This window comes from Drosophila takahashii, chromosome 3L, assembly GCF_030179915.1.
Source record: "Drosophila takahashii strain IR98-3 E-12201 chromosome 3L, DtakHiC1v2, whole genome shotgun sequence".
NCBI lineage: Eukaryota > Metazoa > Arthropoda > Insecta > Diptera > Drosophilidae > Drosophila > Drosophila takahashii.
This window is the reverse complement of record NC_091680.1, coordinates 9,563,186-9,585,352: the sequence shown is the minus strand read 5'-3', so window position 1 is coordinate 9,585,352 and position 22,167 is coordinate 9,563,186. Positions and strand designations below refer to the sequence as shown.

At 40.1% G+C, this 22,167-nt stretch overlaps 6 protein-coding genes across 11 annotated transcripts in view; 5 read left to right on the top strand and 1 right to left on the bottom strand.

Moving 5' to 3' along the window:
- Nucleotides 1-365: 365 nt before the first annotated feature.
- On the bottom strand, nucleotides 366-11,423 carry Rh4 (Rhodopsin 4). The gene is made up of 2 exons (XM_017144299.3): nucleotides 10,768-11,423; nucleotides 366-1,082 (listed from the first exon to the last, which is right to left on the bottom strand). Exons 1-2 carry the CDS (start codon nucleotides 11,354-11,356, stop codon nucleotides 535-537), a joined length of 1,137 nt encoding a protein of 378 aa, XP_016999788.2. The 5' UTR covers nucleotides 11,357-11,423; the 3' UTR covers nucleotides 366-534.
- Nucleotides 1,557-6,077, top strand: sina (seven in absentia). Of its 3 annotated transcripts, none has more exons than XM_017144301.3 (2): nucleotides 1,557-2,316; nucleotides 4,649-6,077. In XM_017144301.3, exon 2 carries the CDS (start codon nucleotides 4,773-4,775, stop codon nucleotides 5,718-5,720), a length of 948 nt encoding a protein of 315 aa, XP_016999790.1. In that variant the 5' UTR covers nucleotides 1,557-2,316; nucleotides 4,649-4,772; the 3' UTR covers nucleotides 5,721-6,077. The 3 variants fall into 3 exon arrangements, with proteins under 3 accessions (XP_016999790.1, XP_070072066.1, XP_070072067.1); XM_070215965.1 differs by lacking the exon at nucleotides 1,557-2,316 and adding an exon at nucleotides 4,404-4,521; XM_070215966.1 differs by lacking the exon at nucleotides 1,557-2,316 and adding an exon at nucleotides 4,559-4,573.
- Nucleotides 7,560-8,905, top strand: sinah (sina homologue). Its single transcript, XM_017144300.3, has one exon. The coding sequence runs from the start codon at nucleotides 7,753-7,755 to the stop codon at nucleotides 8,785-8,787; it is 1,035 nt and encodes a 344-aa protein (XP_016999789.2). The 5' UTR covers nucleotides 7,560-7,752; the 3' UTR covers nucleotides 8,788-8,905.
- Nucleotides 9,219-10,521, top strand: LOC108059185 (probable palmitoyltransferase ZDHHC24). Of its 2 annotated transcripts, XM_017144302.3 has the most exons (3): nucleotides 9,226-9,668; nucleotides 9,857-9,954; nucleotides 10,003-10,521. In XM_017144302.3, the coding sequence occupies exons 1-3, from the start codon at nucleotides 9,324-9,326 to the stop codon at nucleotides 10,433-10,435; spliced, it is 876 nt and encodes a 291-aa protein (XP_016999791.2). In that variant the 5' UTR covers nucleotides 9,226-9,323; the 3' UTR covers nucleotides 10,436-10,521. The 2 variants fall into 2 exon arrangements, with proteins under 2 accessions (XP_016999793.2, XP_016999791.2); XM_017144304.3 differs by lacking the exon at nucleotides 9,857-9,954 and having other exon boundaries at nucleotides 9,219-9,668; nucleotides 10,003-10,139.
- Nucleotides 11,424-12,080: 657 nt separating the features above from the next.
- LOC108059277 (coiled-coil domain-containing protein 22 homolog) lies at nucleotides 12,081-14,157 on the top strand. The gene has a single exon (XM_017144456.3). It carries the CDS (start codon nucleotides 12,181-12,183, stop codon nucleotides 13,864-13,866), a length of 1,686 nt encoding a protein of 561 aa, XP_016999945.2. The 5' UTR covers nucleotides 12,081-12,180; the 3' UTR covers nucleotides 13,867-14,157.
- Nucleotides 14,158-14,494: 337 nt separating this feature from the next.
- The window catches only part of Lmpt (four and a half LIM domains protein limpet), a 63,168-nt gene continuing 55,495 nt past the window's right edge, over nucleotides 14,495-22,167 (top strand). The window contains exons 1-2 of one of the 3 annotated variants that reach the window (XM_017144278.3): nucleotides 14,495-14,616; nucleotides 15,965-16,193. In XM_017144278.3, the coding sequence (XP_016999767.1) occupies nucleotides 16,113-16,193 (81 nt within the window). In that variant the 5' untranslated portion in view covers nucleotides 14,495-14,616; nucleotides 15,965-16,112. The remainder of the gene's footprint in view (nucleotides 14,617-15,964; nucleotides 16,194-22,167) is intronic. The other 2 variants (XM_070215906.1, XM_070215907.1) reach the window with 2 other exon arrangements.

Genomic DNA, 22,167 nt, shown 5'->3' with positions numbered 1-22,167 from the left:
AAAATCGTGAATTGTTTTTTAAGCCTTGATATCTGAGAAGCCACATTTAAATAAAAACTGACTAATTTTGTACTTTCTTTGCCATAACTTGCTATTTATTTATCATAAACTCAGGAATGTTGCACTAAAAATGATTAATTTAATTTAAAATATCCCGAACATATCATTTGATTTAATGATGGAGCGCCTTTCGTGAAAATTCAGGATTATTTTAATTTAACGATATTGAATAAACACTTTTTTGGTTTGTTCATCGTCGAAAGAATAAAAAATAATAACTTTAGGTAGGTAAACGTAGAAAAATCGGGAATGGTTTTTTTAAGGCCTCATATGTAAGAAGCCACATTGAAATAAAAACCGACTAATTTTGTACTTTCTTTGCCATAACTTGCTATTTATTTATCGTAAACTCAGGAATGTTGCTCTACAAATTATAACGTAAATTGTTCATTGTTTCATCGTCGGTTCTTTTATAGTTTCCCTAGGCTTTTGTATTACGAGGTCGGCTGTGTGAGAGTAGAGTAATCCTTGGTTCTAAGCCGCCGTGGTCTGCTGCTGCTCCTGAGTGGTGGTGGACTGAGCCGAAGAGATCTCCTCGGACTTCTCGTTGACTCCCAGCCAGGGACACCGCTTCTGCAGCTCCATGCGGTATCTGGGGTGACTGATCGCATAGACGAATGGGTCTATGCAGGCCACCAGTTTGCAGGTGCAGGCCGGGATCATGGTGGCGCCGGGAGTGAGCAGGCTCTTGTCCCCAAAGGCCCCGATCAGCGACATTACGCCATACGGTGTCCAGGACACGAAGAACAGGAAGCAAATGGTGATGGCCGCCTTGGCTATCCGGATCTCCGCCGTCTCCTTGCTCTTGTCCACATTCGACCGCAGCGACTCCACGTTCATCTTCTTGGCCTGCTCCCTCAGGGCTTTTTCGTGGCTAAACACATGGCCTACGATCTGGGAATAGTAGTACAGGATCATCAGAGTTGGACAGACGAAGCTGAAGAAGAAGATGGTGCCCACAAACAGCCGGGTATCAAAGTTATCCGACAGGTAGTCAAAGGAGCAAGAGGTGAGGTAGCCCTCTGGAATAGAAAATGGTAAAGATTATTATTATTATTATTAATGTAAAAATGTTGGTAAAGTTGATTTTAGTTTTAAAACTTTACTTTAATAGTTAATTTAACGGTATTTATTTGTAATTAATTTTAAAATTTCTTTCTAATGTAAGGTATAAAAATGTATTATCTTCCTTTATTTTAAAACATTGTTTTCCGAATATATTAGCATTAAACTGAAATTTTGAAATTTGTTACCGTTATTTTTAAAGAAAACAAAATGTTCGCAAAGTTTATTATTGTACTACTAATTTTAAATTTTCAGTATCTGTCATTAAAAGAGGATCTTGCTAATCTTATCTACAATATTTTATTTTTTAAAATATTTTGAGTTGCCATTTATTTTTATTTTAAAATTCAGTAAAATGTGGCAACTCTTGCCAGTGAAAATAATCGATGTACAAGAGTTATCGATAGTCGAGAAAACATCTGTGCTGCCATCTTTCCGTAGTGAAATAGCGTTTATCGACATCGACATTGCAACCGACGCGTTAGAAACTTAGTAAATTAATTAATTGACCATCCAACGCAGACTTCACACCCAACGTACATGGAAAATGCCGAAAAAGACTGAACTCCACACCGCGCAAGTGCAAGTGCAATAAACGCAATAAATGACGAGCTTGGCGATCAAAGAACGCAGTATAGAAAAAAGTGAGACACACACGAAAAAAAAAACTGAGTTCGCTGTTGTGTGTAAATGCAAATGATTTATTTTCGTGCAACAACAACAACAGCGCAAAGGCAGCAGAAAAGGCAAAAATAACAACAAAAAAGAAAAGGCGAATATGAATGTGTGTGCGGGTCGCGTTGAAGAAAATTAGATAAAAAGCCAAATGAAATTAGCTCACGCCTGAATTTCGAGTTTCGGTGCGGTGCAAGGTGAACGAAAAGGCGAAAAGCAATCAAAACAGTTTTTCCATTTTCCCAGTGTGCGTGTGCAGTAGAAAAACCACCTGCATTGATTTATATGTAGCCAGAAAAACAGCAACAAAACATACAAAAAAAAAAACGGAACTTGCACCGAGGATATATACACACACATGCTGACCGTATGCGCGCGTGTGTGTGCATGGCCGTAAAGGCTGACTGATAAAAAGGAGAAAAAACAACAATAAAAAACAAGAAAAATAAAACATACAGACACCAACGCAGCGGGGCACCAATACCACGGCACGATTTCTTGGAGGCAGCCTGCCATGTAAGTTTACATATCTACGATTATGTATTTCGCAGTTGTTGTTGTTGTTTATATTGCAGCCGCATTTAATGGCGGCTTAAAGCAAGAAAAATAGTAGCATTTCGCTCTGGTCCGCAACTTACGTTTTCTATTTTACGTTTTGCAACTCATCGAAAGCAGAAACAAAGTTAATTATATTCATGGCTATGACTTTTGTGGCAATTACCATTTTTACTCCGTATGAATATTTCCAACGGTACGCAGCGTAAACGAACTGTTAATTATGTGTGTGCGTCGTATTGTGATTGTATCTGTGTGGCTAACCACCCCACCCCTCCCACAATTCCCCGTTGCATTTGTTACGTTACGCACTTTTCATTGCGTGTCCCCTACGTTTTCGATTCTGCGTTTATGCGGGTGAAATTACGATATTCGTCATCGTAAAACTTGCAGTCACTTTCTTGTAAATGCTTTGTATGAAATAGAAATGTATTTCAAAAATTAAAGACACTTTTCTGGCTGGTTTTAAAAATCTACTTCATATCTCTTTTGCTGTATTCTTAAAAGTCCGGACAGAGAAAGTTTAAAATAAATGCATACCTTTAAAAAAGCGTATTAAATTTCTTATGTAAAAACTTGCAGTTAAAATACACATATTCAAAAATTATGGCTACTTTTGAAAGAAATAAAAAAACCGGTTTGCTTGCAAAAAAAAATATAACTTAAAATTTTTTTGTGTTAAAATGTTGTTTTTGTCAGAAACTATTTAATGCGGGAACTTGGAGCTAGGGAAATTGAATTTTCTGATAAAATATAATACAATTTGATAAAATATAATAACTTGAAACTTGTTAGAATCGTATGTATCTTTGATTTTAAAAGAAACTAAAACCAGTTACTACTTTAAAACTTCTCTCAAAACTTTTATAAAGTAACTTTGAAGCTATGTTTACCTTTCAATTCCTGTTTATTAGTCAAGGGTAATTAATGTATAATAACACTCATAATTTTTGGTGATATTTATCGCATAAACGCAGAAGTAGCCGCCACAGCACGCGCACCTCACCTATCCCCCACATTCATATGTGCCCATTCTGTCCATTGTGGACAAAAACCGTGGTACCACACCCATTACAACCAGCACGACACCCACCAGCCCAGTCCCCCAATCCCGCAATGGGTCGTCGTCCCTAATGGCCGTCCATCAGCGTCGGCTTCGTCAGCTCCGCCTGATAAGAGCCAACATATTTGCGTCGTTCCACACGTGCCGCCAAGAGGCTTTTGGGCTTGGGCTTGGGCATGGGTCCCAGTTGGAATCGCAGTCTCGGGCCTTCATTTCGCCCGGAGACGTGACGACGACCTCGGACTACGGCTTTGCTTTTCGGACAACAACTCCAGTTCGATACGTTCCGCGTTGAATAATTGCTTAAATGCAATTGCCATACACGCAAATGCGTGTGTTTTCTTTTTTCGGTAATGACAACAATTGTGAGTCCACGGCAAGGTTAAGGTCAGGGTATGATTAATCACGGTGGCTTTTCTATGGAGCTGCACGAAATTCGAACACTGCAATATCACTCATATTTGTTGTAGTTTCGGGTATTATTTTTGGTTTTAAAGTTGTATATTCCCATATTCTTGGGCCCTTTTTAGTATGTGATTTCTCCTTTAAATATAGACAATTTCTATTTTTAAAGAAGAATATTCTAAAAACAAGAAATTGGTTTGTTTTTTTTAAAGGCTCGCGGTATGAGGGCGAGATTTCTAAATTTTAAAAAGAAATTTTTATGGGAGTACTAAACACTATCTCAATGGTTATAGGTCAAAAACATGACACCTAAATTTCAGGAAAAAAAATTCCATTTTATGTTAGTAATTTATTTGTGAAATCAAAACATACTTGTTATGACTTTTTTAAATAAATCCAGTCAGTCAAAATTTTAGCAAGAGTCATTTTAATTAAAAACAACAAATATAATTTCACCAGAAAAATGTTTGTCATATCCCAGTGGGCCAAGACGTCAAAAACAAATCGGAAACGAAAGTTATTCGGAACTTAAACCGATAAAACGTGCGAAATTTAATACGACAACGATAAAGAAACCAGCCATCTGTTCGATTTTATACCCCGTTTTTGATCTGCTGGATTAGTCATCTAAGCTTTAAAAAATATTCTTCAAACCTTTTAACCAACGTAGATATATTTTTTAATATGTCCATTCTATTGTAAGCACTTATTTCCCTGGAGTTTCTTATCAGTGCCTACAAAGTAACAATTGTATATTTCGTATGACTAAATTTGCCGCATTACTCATGATTTCTTATGTTTTTATTGTACCGGTTTTTTTTGCAGCCGCAAAAATAAAGCCATTGCCGGAAAATCCGGAAGGGCGAAGAACCTGAACCTGAACCTGGCGAGGATTGCGGGTACCGAGAAGAATTGTAGACACATTTGTGCCGCCGCGAGAACCCTTCCGATGTCCAATAAAATCAACCCGAAGCGCCGCGAAACGACAGCAGCAGCAGCAGCAGGAGCCGGGGCCACGGGAGTGGCCACCAACACGAGCAGCTCGACGGGATCCTCCAGTGCCGGCAACACGTCCTCGGCCAACACATCCTCGTCGTCCAGCTCCTCGCTGTCGTCCGCCGGCGGCGGTGATGCGGGCATGTCCGCCGATCTGACCTCGCTGTTCGAATGCCCCGTCTGCTTTGACTATGTGCTGCCGCCGATCCTGCAGTGCTCCAGCGGGCACCTGGTGTGCGTCTCCTGTCGCTCCAAGCTCACCTGCTGCCCCACCTGCCGCGGCCCGCTGGCGAATATCCGCAACCTGGCGATGGAGAAGGTCGCCTCGAACGTCAAGTTCCCGTGCAAGCACTCTGGCTACGGCTGCACCGCCTCGCTGGTCTACACGGAGAAGACGGAGCACGAGGAGACGTGCGAGTGCCGGCCCTACCTGTGTCCCTGTCCGGGCGCCAGCTGCAAGTGGCAGGGCCCGCTGGACCTAGTCATGCAGCATCTGATGATGTCGCACAAGAGCATCACGACGCTGCAGGGCGAGGATATCGTGTTCCTGGCCACCGACATCAACCTGCCCGGCGCCGTCGACTGGGTGATGATGCAGTCCTGTTTCGGCCACCATTTCATGCTCGTGCTGGAGAAGCAGGAGAAGTACGACGGCCACCAGCAGTTCTTTGCCATCGTCCAGCTGATCGGATCGCGCAAGGAGGCGGAGAACTTTGTGTACCGCCTGGAGCTGAACGGTAATCGCCGGCGGCTCACCTGGGAGGCCATGCCGCGCTCGATCCACGAGGGCGTCGCCTCGGCGATCCACAACTCGGACTGCCTGGTGTTCGACACGTCGATTGCGCAACTGTTCGCCGACAATGGCAACCTGGGCATCAACGTGACCATATCCCTGGTCTAAACGCACTGTCAATTCGCCGAGCTATTTAATATTTTTGTGTTTACTTCTTCGATACATATATATATGAATATATATACATACATATAGTTTATAGGCCTCTGTTCGCATCAGGCGAATAACTCTTGGAAAAGATTGAGAAGAGGACGTTTTGCAGAGTTGTTTTATAAAAATAATTCTCTATTCTAAGAGCCACTTACATGCATATGTATATATATCTATGGACATGTCGGGGCTGTCTTAATTATCACATTCGGCAAGATATCAACCTTTTTTTGTTATATTTAAATAAGTTTACCCCTGATTACGCACACATATTTGTTTATACTTTTAGTATAATCTTTTAAAAAAGAAAAGAAATCCGTATTAGATTTTGTAAGCCAATTACCAATTATGTTTGTATTAAACCTGTAAAACCTTCGAAAATGTGAAGTACTTTTGTCGATATTGTGACACTGTAACTCTTGCCGAATGTGAAAATCGAAGAAGACCTGTATGTTTGTATGTCTAAACGGTTCGATTGGTACTCTAGTTCTAGGACTCGATTTTTCAGTTACCGCACACACTATATTTCAATGTTTCAGTGTTGCCCGTTTTGTTAGCTCGTGGGTTTCTGCTTTAGTTTAATTTAGTTCTTAAGGGCCACACACCTGGAGCAGAGCTGCCTGCGAGTGCCCACGTGCCCACCACGTACCACCCACTACAGTGAACACTAGGAACACAGACCCACTCACCAAAACAAGCAGCGGAGACAGCAAGAATGGCGATACGGTGGTCACACTCATCACACTCGAAACATGTACTGCAAAGTCTAGTTTAGTTAATGTAAATTATTTTATACAATACTTGTAAATGGTAATAAGTAAAGCGAGCAGTTTAACGAAATTTAACAAACCTAATAACAATAACAATAGCGGCAAGGGCGAAACAAAAAAGAAAGTAATATTTGATAGCGATAATCTGTAATAACTCGAGAGTTGTTATAAAAGCAGAATAAAAGGAACTGCTGCGACCAGCAATTTTGTTCATGCCAAAACCATCACAGAATTAACAAAAGTAACTAAAAAGAAACAAAATAATTTTTTTCGCAATGCTAAAAAGACAATTGTACTACCCCTCCCCCATTTTCCAACCCATCCCGAATCGTAAAAAAAGCAATGTTAATGTTTAAATTTCCACCTAGTTTAGACGATCTCCCCGGTCCGGCTCATGTTTTGGTTTTGATTTCTTTCGACCGACGTTTTCCGATCGAAAACGGAAGAAAATAAATGATTTTAAGCATCTGCACCGTAATTAGCTTTTAATGCGCCGATTTACCGCGCCACTACCATACGAGATCACTCACACAGACACAAAAACTACAGAAGTGAAATAAACGTGATTAGTAAAAGTAAAATAAGAGTTGCTTAATTGTTTAATCTTAGCTGGGAAGCCGTATTAATTGGGAAAGGTATACTAAATTTTGTGTAAAAAATATTGTAATCGGCCAATAGCTTTTTAAGATGGACTGTCCGTAATTTTGAAACATTTTGATTCCAATCTTAATGATCTAAAGTTTGGATCCTATAGCTTTGAAACCTTAAGGGATTCTCAAGACCCTTGAGGTATATTTAAAAGTTAGTTAAAATAAAACAATTTATAAAGATTTATTTTGTATCTAATATTTTGTGCCGTTTTTTTTAGTACAATATTAGTTTATATTTTTTGTTTAATTGTTTTCTTTTTTAAGGGGCCTATTTCATTATTAGTGACTAGATGAAACGAATTAGTGGTTTGTTTTTTTACTTTTAAAATTTTAATAGACCGATTGTGCTTTGTATTTCTTTACTAAGTAGGCCCAGACGACACAGTAACTTTGGGTATTCCCAGACTCACTATTTTTAAGGACAGATCAGTTTTCCACAGATTTTAAAACAGACCAAAATTTAAGTGTTCAGGAAAAGTACAAAAAAGAAATTCTTATCGGAAACTTTGTCTTTTGGTCGTTAGGTAGTAGGATTGTTAATTCGCGACTTAAGAGTTATCTGCAGTAGAGATGCCTCTTGGTAGAGCTTTGAAATCGCGTCCGGATCGCGATAGTGCTCCAAGGAATTGCGGGGAGACGTTGGTTCGCCGTCGATCTGCTCCAGCCTTGGCCATTCCGCCGGTGGAGGACTCCCCAGTTGTGGTGGTCAAACAGGAATCCCAGGATGTGAACGCCACTGACGAAATGGACACCTTGCGAGAGGATGACGCTTCAGAGGACCCATCCAGTCCAGTTGAATCTCCGTTGGCCATGCGGAATGGGGCATTGGATGAGTTCCTGGTCTCCCTACTCGAGTGCCCCGTCTGCTTTGGCTACATGATGCCACCGATTATGCAGTGCTCCCGCGGCCATCTGCTCTGCGCCAGCTGCCGCCAGAAGGTGGGTCTTTGCCCCGTCTGCCGGGTGTCCATGACCAACATCCGGAGCCTCTCCATGGAGAAGGTCGCCTCGAAGCTGAACTTCCCCTGCAAACACTCAGATTTCGGCTGCCGGGCGCGGCTCTCCTATGCGGAGAAGAGCAGCCACGAGGAGGACTGCGACTGCCGTCCCTACTTCTGTCCCTATCCGGATGACAAGTGCGTCTGGCAGGGTCCGCTGAAGGATGTGTACCAGCATCTGGTTAGTTCGCACGAGAACGTCATCACCATGGCGGGCAGCGACATCATCTTCCTGGCCACCAATGTGAATCTGGAGGGCGCCCTGGACTGGACCATGGTGCAGTCGTGCCATGGGCGGCACTTCCTCCTCTCCCTGGAGAAGATCCATCTGGGCGAGGGCTGCCAGCAGTACTTCACCGCCTGCCGCATGATCGGCAGCATGAAGGATGCCGCCGAGTTTGTCTACAACATCTCGTTGGAGGCCAATAATCGCACCCTGCGTTGGCAGTCCAAGCCAAGATCAATACGCGAGAGCTTCGTTTCGTTCACCAATGCCGACTTCCTGGTCCTCAACAAGTCCACGGTGGAACTCTTCTCGGAGGACGGCAATCTGGCCCTGAATGTAGTCATTAAAAAGGCCCAAGACACCAGAGAGCTCACCAACTAAGATCTGTAGTCACCCTGAGTATCGGAACTTCTTCCCAATTTAATAGTTGTCAACGTAGTCATACATATAGGCATATCAAATAAATATATTGATTGTGCCCTGTCACCTCGAATCAGTATCTTTTTAAGTTGTATAAGATTAAGGTGGAATTAAGAAAAGATCATAAGGTCAATCTTAGAACATTTTGGGCTATACTTGATATGTAACTGGTTTAAAAATTTATCAGAGGATTTAATGAAATCAAGATAAGAAAAGCAAGATATTTTTCCATTATAGAATTAGAATTTGTATAAATTCTGAAGAATTATGATCTCTGGAAGGGAAGGAAGATAAGATATCTTCAGAATGGTTATAATATTTTACAAAAAATTAAAGGAAAGGTTTGATAAGAAACTGTATACTACAAAGATATCCTGTAAAGTGAACTCAATCTTTTCTGCACTGCAATCCCTGTCACATATTTCAAATTCAACACAAGAAATACGTTTAAAATTGTAATATTATTCCAAATACATATTTAATATTACGGCTGAACCATGTGCTTCATAATGGTTGGTTGCAAATACATAGCAGACATCTATCCGATGCAATTCGTGATGACCGCACATCCCTGCGCTGTGGGCTTGGTTCTAGTTGGTACCGCCTTCTTTTTATGGGTGGAAATGTTTTTTGTGGTTCCCATGATTTTTGACACCGAAGGAGTGATGTACAAACTGGCTTGGCTGGTGGCCATTTTCGTGGTCTACAATCTTTTGGGAAATATGTTGGCCTGTCATCGCACGGACTCCTCGGTGAAAACTCTGCCCGAGGATCGGAAGATTCCCTCCGAGGAAGAGAAACCCCTTTGGAATTACTGTGACTACTGTCAGATGCTGGTGCCGGTAATCTTTTTATTATATATAAGGTTTAATATCTATTTCTATAAGAATTCTATTAAACTTCCAAAACTCCAGGGCTTTAATGTATCGTTTGAGTTATAAAAGTTCAATTCTATTATTATATCATCATTATCATTATATCATATCATTAATATCATTATCAATTGAATTTATATATATTTTTTAAACAGCCTAGAGCATGGCACTGCAAATTGTGCAATGTCTGCATTTTGAGGCGGGATCATCACTGCATCTTCACAGCCAGTTGCATTGGGCACAATAACTACAGGTATATATTATAACAATTGTATAAATATTACGAATTTTACTCCCTTAGGTACTTCTTCTGGTTCACTTCATACATGATGATTGGTACATTTTTGGCCTTGGCAACGCATTTTCTCTTATTTATAGTCAATGAAAAAGTCCGGAAATATTATTTAATATTTCACATTAGCCGTTTTTTCAAACAAGTCAACCTTCAAGAACTTAATCCTATGTTCATTTGGATGAATCTAATTTTCGTGCTTAACGTATATGCCTTCACTTTTCCCCTCGTAATGATTGCTTATCAAATACCGACTTTATATCTGAATACCACTTTCTATACGCAAACGGATTTGAGATACAATCAAGGCTTACGAGAGAACTTTAAGCTTATTATGGGAAGTCGAGGACTTTGGACCTTTTTATCGCCCACCATCAAGAGTCCATTGATTCATGATGGAACGCAATGGAAAACTAAGAAGTCTGACGTCACCATTTGTTAACGTTCTACATTATACCAAAAAATTAACTGTATAGATAAAAACTAAAAAAAAAATAGCTCAAGCGAATCAATTAAAAAATTGATTGATAGAATACTTATATAGTCATTAAAAACGTATACTATATCCTCTGATTTTAGGGACCACTTTTGGAGGAAAATTTCCAGTAAACCCAAAAAAATGTAACTTGATATGCGGCCCCGTAAATTCGATATGGTCGTAATGAGTATTTCATGTTAAAACTATATGCGTGTTGCATAACCAGAAAATTACATGCGCATATCGATTTTACGGTGACATGCTATTATTTGTGAGTACTTTATGCATTCTCCCACCTGGCACAAATCGATCCCAGAACTGGGTCAGCGGCAGGACGACCCACGGTGTGCAGTACAACCAGATGATAATGTTCATTATGACCGCCTTGGTGAAGGTCATGTTTCGGTTCATTGGCTTGGTGATCACATTATATCGATCGTATCCTATGGCCGCATTCGTCATTCCAGCTCCAATCCCCGAATACGAACCGATGGACGCGAATATCTGACACCAGGTGTTGCCAAGGGCGAATCCCCGATGAAAGCTGTTGTAGATGAAGATCGGAGCCTTCAAGCACATGATCAGATCGAAGACGGCCAGGTTGAGGACAAACATATTCGATGGTGTCCTCAGGGATTTGGAGGTGCTAAAGATCCAAATGACCATCCCATTTCCCAGTGTCGAGGCGCAGAAAAGGAATATGTAGAAGACGCCCAGCATGTAGTGCATGGAGGCGGGCGGTTCCAGCTGGGTCAGCCAGTGCTCCGGAATATATTGAATCTGATCCGGGGGCACATTCCAGCCGAGGAACTGCAGATCCCCATTGCCCGAGGATCGGGCCTCTGGCCTGAGAGGCGGTTCGCTGGCGTTGCACAGCGCCTCCATATCGGTTAACCCGATACCCAACCGATACCGAACCGCTTTCTAACCGATACACCTACACCTGTGTGCGCCACAGGGCTGAACTGTTTCCACTCGCTGCGATGCCGCTTTATATCGCATTCTGTGGTGCTGGCCAAATTCAATTAGACTTTGTGGTTGCGTGCTCGCAAAGACGATTTTCTGCCCAGTCTGCTAGAAAATAATATCAGCGAATTTTCGCTCAATCACTGCCAAAGGGTTGGTTATAAAATAATGACGCTAAGACAAAGGGTCAGGGATACATTTTAATGGGGTACAGAATAAAAATGTGCAATTATTTGCTGTTTTAAAAATAAATTAAAGCGTATTTCGAACCGGTAATAATAAAGTAAATGGGGGTGAATGGGTATGAATTCCACAACTCGAAACAATATCTGCCACCATAAAAGTTAGGGAATTTATTTGCGCTTTCTATTGAAAATAGTACTGTTTTGGATTTATTCGATTTCGAGTTACGGAAGTTCAACTGATTTTTATTCATTTAAAATAATGTGCAGGTTAAAGAAAACGTTTCCGACAATATCGTGTGTATATATTCTGGAAACTATAAAAGTTAGATTACACAGGTAAAGTTTATTACGAGAATTTTTCAGATAATGGTTGAATAAACGGTTTTAAATCAAAATTTATACGTTACAATATAAGGTGCATTTTGAATCTAAAAGGTGTTGCCACATCGGATTAAGCCAGCCAGCAGCGTTGCCAGACGTACAGCTTATAGTCGCATCGCGGTGACTGCCAGAAAGGTCAACTAAAAGAAAAACACTCGCCGTAAAATGCGAAAATAGATGGTAAACGTCGCTCTCATGGACGAAGTGGACAAGATAATCATGCACCAGCTGCACCAGGTGGACGCGGCCATCGAGCCGATGGAGGAGCTGACCGGCTTCACCCCGGAGCAGGTGGTGCGGGCTGTGTCCGGCTGTCTGGCGGAGATTCGTCCCGATCTGCAGCTTCCCCGGACTCTTCCCGGCGGAGCGATGGCCGCGCGCTTCGGGGTGGCCAGCTCCCTGGCGCAGGGATGCAAGGACACTGGCTACCGCGGCGACATCGGCTATCAGACCTTCCTGTATCCCAATGCAGTGGAACTGCGGCGACTCCTGATGTTTCTCATCGAACAGCTGCCGCGGGAGCGCCAAAGTGCGGAGGATGGCGCCAGCAAGTCGCAATCCCTGAGCCACAGGCAACTCCTGCAGCGGCAAATCCGCAAGGAGCTCTCGCAGCAACTGAAGACGCCCTGGGTGCCCCAATTCGCTCGATCCGTCGGCAATCGCAAATCCCTCGGCTGCAGCAGTTTGGGCATCGAATTCCGGCCAAATGTCAATCTCAACATTCCATCCGCCAATCCCGAGGAGCGCTCCAAGGAGCAGCAGCAGTACTTCGACCAGCAGGCGCCCAATCTCTTCCAGCAAACGGCCTCCGGCAAGGTGGATCTCATTGCCTCGGTGCTGCACAAGAACGAGCTGGACAGATGGGGTGAGATGCTGGTAACCGATTCAGTGCCTTTCTTTGCGGGCAGCGAGGAGGTAGCGGCTCCTGTGATCTCTACAGTAAAATCCATAGACGGCACGGCGGATGAGGAGGTTTCTCCCCTCCAGGAGCTGAGCAACCAGGTTCAGGAGCTGCGCCTTCAATGCGAAACCTTGCTAGGGAAAAGAAAATCCCACGCTGCGGCTGTGGCGGCTCTTAAGCAGCGGGAAACCAAGGCCACCGAGGAGATGGCTCGCCTTCAACCCAAGCTGAAGCTGCACGAACGCACCTCTCTGGTTTTGGCTGACTCAGAGGAGAATCTGGCCAAACTGGAGGCTTTACTAAAAACCACTCAAAGCAAAAGGCAGACGCTCACGCAGCAGTGGCAGGATTATCGAAAACCCTTGCTGGAAAGCCTAGAAACCCTAAAAACCGCCAAGGAAGCCCAGGAGGTGCAGGGCGTTCGCCAGAACATCGAACAACTGGAGCAGGAGCTACAGGCCAAGACGCAACAGCACAACGAACTCAATGCCACGCTGCGGAACGCCAGTCAGTCGCTGGCACCGCGCAAGGAATACACCCGCAGGATACACGAGTTCATTGGGAACATTCGCAAGCAGCGAGCGGATATATACAAGGTTCTCGATGACACGCGGCAACTGCAGAAGCAACTGAATGTGGTAGGCGCCCAGTTGCAGCGTCAGTTCAACTACACGGACGATCTGCTCTTCCAGAGCGCCAAGCATGATCTGCACGCCAAGAGGGCCTACAAGCTGTTGGCCCAACTGCACGCCAATTGCAGTGAGCTGGTCGAATGCGTCTCCCTCACGGGTAACGTGACCAAGCAGATCCGCGAGCTGGAGGTCCAAATCGATGGGGAGAAGCTGAAGAATGTGCTGACCAGTCTGCAGCAGATCACCGGCGATATCCAGAAGTTCGAGCAGCACATCCAGGAGCTGCAGGGCCAAATCAGAGCCGTGGAGCAGCCGAGTGCAGGGAGTTAGTTGCTCGAAATCACTTGTTTACTAGTGCCAATCACAATAAACGAATCGATGCGCGCCAGGCGCTCATTTTATTAGTCAAAAAGTAGAGGTTTTACGTGGTTAATCTTATACACAATTATAATTTAACACTTAAATGAGGGATCATTGATTTAAATAATATTTATCATGGTTTTGGTTTATTAAAATTGGGGACTGAGGTTTATTTTTTTTATACAATGACATTATTTATTTTAAAAAGTAAGTCTTTTTATAAAATCATACCTTATACCTTATATATAGATTTATACCTTATATTGATTTGTTTTTTTTTTTATAAAATTTAAAATAGATTTGTTAGTAAAGTCATAATAATATTATTTGTAACGATCCTTAAGCTTTTGTAGAAAGTATAAATTATCTTTTACAAAAGCTCTTAGGAAAAACCGATTCAATTTAATTTAATTTTTTTTATTTTTTGCAACCTGACCGTAAATAATAGAATATGTAGGGTAATCACAGCTTCGACTTTCAAAACGTTAAACTAATTGGTATTTTTAGTTGGAATTCGGTATTTTCCCAATTGGCAGCCAGGCGGTATTTTTCCAATTGGCATCTGCGTTCACACTGGCCAACAGCCGCAATATTTCGTAGTGTTTTGAAAAAGCTGAAGAAAAGCGCGTCGGCGGATCGCGTTCGTTTCGTTTTTACGTTGATTTACTTTCGTTTGTTTTTAATTTGCGCGGCGAGTGTATGTATGTGAGAGTGTTAAGTGTGAGCACTGCTTTTTACTCCTTGCTAAGTTACCCGCCACAAAATAGGAACAAAAAGCCGTGTTTCAAAATAAAACACTTACACTTGAGTGCGGGGTTGCGGCTGCTGCTGCTATTCCAGAACTTGTTTTCGGCCTAGACTTTTCTTTTTTCAGTTGTTGTAGTTTTTGTAGTTTTTGGGTTCTTGCATGCGGCCGATAACAAGTTTAACCGGTGTGCGTGTGAGCCGCGCTTAAATGTGTATGTGTGTGTGCATTTTTGTGTGTGCGTGCCGGACTCCTTCAACCAACTGTTGCTTCTTCTTTCCCCTGCTTACTTAAACTGAATTCCAATTAGAATTGCACTCACCTGAAGGTCGAATTGGAAAATAGAAGGAAAACTAAAGAAAACGAACCTTAAAAAAGAAGGAAACTCAGCAAATGAATAGATAAAACAAATAGAAACTCAATTAATTGGCCGGCCGGCTTTGCTGCTTCTTCTTCGTTCTCATATTCGGGGTCAATCAACGTTCAGCAACAAAAACAACCACATTCTTTGGTGGCGTTCCGGTTCACCTTTTTTTGTTAGTGACGTCGCCTTCTAAAAATAGTTAAGTGACAACATTCTTTGCATATGGAGATATGATCCCAACTTCCAGACTCATTAGCGTGTTTTTTTTAATTTTTTACTGTAATTGGAAGTAGATTAGCAATACAGTAAATATTGCTTTGATTACACCCACACTGGGTTTTTTAAATTTATCGTCTAGCGACTTTGCTTATCATAAATATCTAATAAATTTCAATTAAAGTAAATCGCCTTACAGCCATCCGGTTGGTAGCAAATATGGCTTATGTTTTAAAACTTGATTTCTTGAAGCAAATATATCTATGCATCTTTGATTGCAAAATTATTTTCAGTTATTAATATTAATATTATTAAAATTATTATTATTTTCTATTAAATCCATGCAAATATATATATTTTAAAAGATATTAGCTTGTCATCTTATACATATTTCTGTATTTTAAAAGAATAAAATGAGTCACTTACCATAAATTAAAACAAAAGAAGGGACCATCAATTTTTCCACAAAAAATATCACTTGAATAATTTATTGGTTAGCTAAAAAAATATTTTCCCAATCTAATGTTTGACCCCAACCGCAATCCACTGTAAAAACAGCAACGCCCCTAACCGGCAATTAATAAAAGGCCAAAACAAAAGCAAAGTGAAGTGGCAAAAACGGTTTCACGCTAGCGACATTTCTCAAAGGCTACGTAATAATTTGTTTATAGACCAAAGTAGAAAATTCCAACGAATTGGCAGAGACTGATAAAATATTGCTATAAATTTAATTTACTCCGCAGCACGCGAAACCGACCATTCAATCAAAAGTAAAAAGTAAAATAAAGTGTAACCGAAAGCAATACGAAAAGAGGTCCCAAGTAACTAGAACTAATAGCCGCAAGTGCAATTCATAAACGATAACCGACGAGGGGAGATATAATTGCTATAATGACACCATCGCCGACCAAGGAACTCATGAGTGCCACACCGACGATTTCGCGACGTCCGCGGGAGGAGTTTGCCGAGAAAGTAAGTGAATGCTGGCCAGAAGTTACAGCAGATATGGGATATATATAGGATAGATGTAGGACCCCCCTCAAGACGATTTAACAGCCCCCAGCTATTGGCCAAACTTCCTGTGTTTCCATTAATCGACCCCAAATGTGTTGCGTTGCCGTCGAGGCGGGAAAATACATAAACAATTTGGCCTTTTGCCTTAAAGCCTTCTCCCATTTGTTTGTTTGCCTGTGCATTGTTCAATAAAATATATATGTACTCGATCTGTGTATATATTATCCACATCATCAATGTTCGGCCAAATAAATATCGCTGTCATCGCCGTCTTCTCGGGACCCCTGTCGTAATCGTTCCACCTGATTTCTATATTATGATTTCCGTTACTCCATCACCTCTGCTCTGCCTCGATTTGTTTCCGTCTCGATCGGGCTTTATTTTCCCCCGTCTGTTTTTATTCTTGGCTCTGACTAATCGAATCGAATTATGGCCATGGCCTACGTAACACTCGGAAATTTCATTGATAAGATATCGTTTGGCAAGCCCTAATCGCTGTTCTCACAGATATGAAGTTTGTGTTTGTTTAGTAAATGCAGAATGGAATTTGGAAGTTAGCCTCAAAGTTACATAAATATTTTTTATTAAGGATTTGGAGATAAGCCTAGTTACTCATACTAAAATGTTTATTTTTAGTTATTTGTTATGGTAATAAATATTTTAAAAAGATAAATTAAAGGCGTAAAAATATTAAATCGTTTAAGAACTATTAGTTTTGAAATTATATCTTTTTTTACCAGAACTTCACAATAAATTTATCTTTAAAACTTGTAAAAAATCAAAAAAATACCCCAAATAAAAAAGCTTAAAATTCTACAAGATGACTTCTCGTATTTCTTTAGATAATTCCGAATTTTGCTTTTGTAAATTCTCCGATTCATAATCATTTCAGTTGACGTCACTCGAACCACTTGAAATGCAAAAGAAAATACGCGAAATACAAACACTTGTTGCAATAACAAAATTTAAATTCAAAATTCACCGCTCAGGCTTAACGAGAGGTCAATGCTGAAGTGGGGAAGCCTCATTACTGGCGAATGGAAAAGGGGAGTGGGAATGCTTTAAACTGGATTTAGACGATCATTAGAGAGCGTGAAATATTCAGATACTAATAGAGGTTGAACAGTTACAAATTCATATGTAAATCGTATTATTTATGGCTTGTATCTGGATCGCACAAAAGCTGTCGCGGTGACAACACCCAAGAATATTTTTCGAACGCTTTGAATGGAGATGTCAAACGAGGGGAAAGAAATGCGGCAAATTAAGAGGGTTTCAATCTGTATCTTTTTTTTCGTATCTCTCTTAATTTTTTCAATTGATTGATTCGCCACAGTCGGCAACAAAGTTTGGTGCAGATCAATCAATTTGCTGCACACGCAGTGATTTTTTTCTCCAAATTTTTCGAGGGTACCTGTGCGGCAGTTATGTACACATATATCTGTCTGGGGGCCTCTTATATATTATCCAACTTTATATCTGGGCTGTCAACGATTGTCAGTCAAGCGTCCAGTGCAACCAATTTCATGGCATTGACCATGAAACATTTTTTATTATTTTCGTTGGCTCGCCTTAAAAGCGCTGTTTCGCATTGAAGTTGATAGCGTTGGTGGCTGGCGTGCTAACAGCTAATTTTGAATATTCTGCATATGTCTTTTGCACATTAAAACACACAAAAAAAGGGGGAGCAGAAATAAGAACAAAATTCGCTGGCAACATAAAACGACATGCCGTGCGAAATCTGATGCAATCGATGAGATCATCACGCAGAGCCCACCGAACCCGAACCAGAGATTCTCCATTTGAATCCGGGCTCCATTAATAAGCCGTGCCATAATTATAATAAGTAGAGCCAGCATAATCATTTCATTAGCTGGAAAAGTCTGCTGATTCTTTTCTATTCTGATTGATATAGAGGATTCGCTATTTTTTTACATATCAATATTTATTTTAGGAATTTCTGCTTTCTTATGATCAGGTAAAGTTAACTAGGGATTTATGAATTTTTATAGCTCCCAGTATTTCTAGATGCTAGACTATTTATCATCATTTCTGATTCATCTTAAAATAAGTAAGGCCCTCAGCATAATCATTTTATTAGCCGGAAAAGTTGCCCTTTGATATATTTTTTTCGGATTTCCAGATCGGTTCTGACTCATCTGGTGGTGCATCATCATCGCCCTTTTTGTCTTCCTTTGGGGAAGTTCTTGTTCTTTGTGTGTCGCCAACTTTGTTGCAGCTGACTTTCCATTTCTGTACAGTGTACACTCAAAAAAACGCTCCAGACATGTTAATTAATTCGAAGAATTCAAATCTGTTTGCCTTAATTGCTTCAGAAGGTGGCGAATCTTTTATTATAATTGTTTTGTTTGATTGCAATCTTTATAGTAGCCAGTTAATTCGGCGACCAATGGCTTTTGTTTTCCTGTTTGCGGCGGAACAAAAACTAGACCTGAGTCATCATTATGCTGCTCAAGAAACAAGCCTCAAGAACATTTTCAGAAGCTTTGCCTGCATTTTAAGAGAAATTCTTCTCAGCTTGGTTTAGTACAAAAACTTAATCAGAATGCTTTAAAAAAATTGAGATAAATTCCTCTTCCTTACCTTAGAATTGTACAAGCATAAGTTTAGAATTACCAATGCCATATCATTTAGCTGTCAAAGTAATGATCGATATCTAAACATGTCAATAAACAAGAATACTTTGTGGCTTTTTGATTTGCACAGATTGAACAACAAGAGGATCATTTAGATAAGATAGTTAGGTTTATTGGTTAGAGCGCTGACATACCATGATAAACTTATGAATAATCATTATATACAGATTTATAAATCATTATTTTAGTATTTAATTATTTACATCTTAAAAATACTTATGGAACAAATAGTTGGCTTTTACTTATTGAATTAAATGGATGTATTATCTTAAAGTGAGGAAACAACAAATAGGTACTTCAAAATAATACCATAAAAAATGGCATTTTGAGCTTCCTTTTACAGATGGCGGGCCTTGCATCTCTCAACATTTTTACCCAGTTTTATGTTCCGTTCTTTTTATTTTGACACTGTGAAACCCGAAGCAATCGCTCTGCGGCTTTCCAAATACCAGGCCATATACTATGTACCCAGTACATATAGTGCATATGTGCATATAAGTGGCTTTGGGTATGGTATGTATTTGCATTTGGAGACGCTACGCTCGGCATTATTTGCGTTTTAAAAAACAACCTTGCACTTGCTGAGTTGAACTGAGCTACGACCAACGCCTGACAGTCGACAGTCGAGACTCGCCAACTGGTAACTGGTAACTATAGTTACTGCCGTCTGACAGTTGACAACTTTGTCAACGTTTTTAATTGCATTATTAGTTTTCATTGCCTGACAATTTGCGGGCAAAGGGCTTCAAATTATGGAGCTCTCAGTCGCGCCTTGTAACACATTTTTGAATTTCGGCTGGGGGTGGCACTTCTTTTTTTTTTTTGGCGCCCAACGAATCCCCCATCATCGGTCATATTCCGGTGTCCGTTCTGGCCCTTCCGTAGATTGTTGCGTGCCTTTGTTATATTTCCCAGGGGCGTGTTACTTGTACATACAGCGGAGGTCAAAATTTTAGTAATGAAAAGGTCTTTCACAAAATTCGAATCGGTCGTATATAACAGCTGAGTGTTATATTTTCAAATAAGTTATATTTCGAATTTAAAAATTTTTTAGCACAAGCTATATATTCTCAAATGTTGTTAGCATTGGTAACTAGTTGATAAAAATATTAAATATAAAAAAAAATGTTGTTTAGGAAAGCAATGTGAATGTTCTTTATAATGAAAAAGAATGGTATAAAACAGATAGTTAAATTAGGACCCATAAAAAATGTAAGATCTATTAAACTTTAATTAATAAATAACATCGTAAATTAAATATTTGTATAAAGAAATAATAAAATAAAAATTTTAAAAATGAATAAATATTAACTCAACGAATTCTATTGTTCTGACCAAACTTGTAGTTTCGCGGAGTGAACGGTAAATGGGGGAGTTTACTGGGCTTGGGCGTGGGATATCATCTTGCACACCTTTCCAAATTCGGGGTGGCATGGACTGGGTTTGGATGGGATGGAATGGGCTGGGCAGTGGGATGGCCAGGTGGCTCTGTCATATCACATGGCGGTGTTTGCGCAATGGAATACCGGCACGCTATCGCTTTTTCGGGTGATTCTCCGTTCTCCATCCGCCATGAGGTGGAAATAGGGGTGGTGGTATCAAGCCATCATGGCCATCATCATACCATCCACCTCCTGGATTTTCCTACTGCTTCTGTTTGTCTTCATCATTTTTCGGGCGCCTGGGCTTGTCGGCCTTTGTCGCACATTTCATTTTGTTATTATTAATTTAATTGATTTGGACTTTAATTCGTTTATTTTGGAACAGCTGGCGAAAATGTTATTAACACAAAAAGTTTACGCTCGGCTCGTTTCGGCTATTTTTAGACGTTTTTCATTCAAATATACTTTCGACATAAATTTTGGCTTAACTACTGGCGTTTTATTTAAATTGCTTTAATGGTTATAATGCCTTCGGCTCTGTGATCTTTGTCGAATTCTCTTTTCGGCTCTGAACTGCGGTAACCCCAATTTGCATTAGATGTATTTGGCAGATATTATTTTTTTTGGCTTTTTGTCAGCTTGTTTAGCTTTAATTTTTGCTAATCATTCGCACCAGTCAACATTTCACACCCCACGAAAAATCCAGTTTGAGCATTGTGAATATATCAAATAAAAACACCTCTTAACGAGGTAAAAAACTAGTGACGATCGCACCTTCAACATACAAAAGTTCTGATATCAACATTTGTGACGAAAAATTATTACACTCGTCATTAAATAGACTTTCTAATATTTTTTTATTCGGCCCGCCCTAGCAGACTATTCCAGCCTTTTTCCCTTCACAGGCATTTTCTATTGCAGCGTGCCGAATAAAAAAATATTAGAAAGTCTATTTAATGACGAGTGTAATAATTTTTCGTCACAAATGTTGATATCAGAACTTTTGTATGTTGAAGGTGCGATCGTCACTAGTTTTTTACCTCGTTAAGAGGTGTTTTTATTTGATATCAGAAGTTTTTGTTTGTTTACATTTGCTCTCATAGGAGCTAATATATACATTTAAATTAAAATTGGTCAATCATAATTTGTAAGCCATTGTATTTAAACAAATTAAGTTAAAAAGGCGTTTAAGTATTTCAAAATACCTTTTAAACGAGGTATAGCACATGTCGGTACCATTAGTAGTGTAAAACTTACAAACTAACGAAATTTAGCTATTTTTAGCTTTTTCCCGCTAAAGTAGCGGCTTTTTCCAAAAGTCGTAGAACAAAAGATTCCTATATGGAAGTCTTAAGTGCAAATTTACTGATTCCATGACCCTAAAATACAGTTCGGATACCCTCTCACAAAATTCAATACTCAGGGAGCGTTAATTGTTCGAGCTGGCAACAGTGGCTATTTTCGTATAAAAATAACTTTTAAACGTGACTTTTTACAGTAATGTGTTATATACCAAAATTTAAGGAATCTCAAGGGCTACACAGTTTAAGGTTTTAAAGAAAATCGTTAGAGCCGTTTTTGAGAAAAATAAAAAAAGCTAAAAAAAAAGGTTTAAAAAATTGTCTTTTGTTCATATTTTTTTAACTATTACATTTACACAAATTGCATATAGAAGGCGTTTATAGCATTTCAAAATACCTTTCAAACGAGATGCAGCACAAGTCTGTAGCTTTAGTAGTATAGAAGTTACGGCTTTCCAAATTTTAGCTATTTATAGCTGTTTTCCCGCTAAACTAGCGAGTTTTTCCAAAAGTGGTAGAAGAAAAGTTTTTTATATCGATGTGATGAACGTCATATCAAATTTTCAAAACTTAAAAAATCATTTGATTTTAT

Coding starts and splice junctions, on each gene's coding strand:
- sinah (XM_017144300.3), top strand. CDS start 7,753: ATGCCTCTTGGTAGAGCTTTGAAATCGCGTCCGGATCGCGATAGTGCT.
- LOC108059185 (XM_017144302.3), top strand. CDS start 9,324: ATGTGCTTCATAATGGTTGGTTGCAAATACATAGCAGACATCTATCCG. Junction 9,669..9,856: donor ACTGTCAGATGCTGGTGCCG/GTAATCTTTTTA, acceptor TTTTTTAAACAG/CCTAGAGCATGGCACTGCAA. Junction 9,955..10,002: donor ATTGGGCACAATAACTACAG/GTATATATTATA, acceptor TTACTCCCTTAG/GTACTTCTTCTGGTTCACTT.
- Rh4 (XM_017144299.3), bottom strand. CDS start 11,356: ATGGAGGCGCTGTGCAACGCCAGCGAACCGCCTCTCAGGCCAGAGGCC. Junction 1,083..10,767: donor CTGGGATCGATTTGTGCCAG/GTGGGAGAATGC, acceptor TTTCTATTCCAG/AGGGCTACCTCACCTCTTGC.
- LOC108059277 (XM_017144456.3), top strand. CDS start 12,181: ATGGTAAACGTCGCTCTCATGGACGAAGTGGACAAGATAATCATGCAC.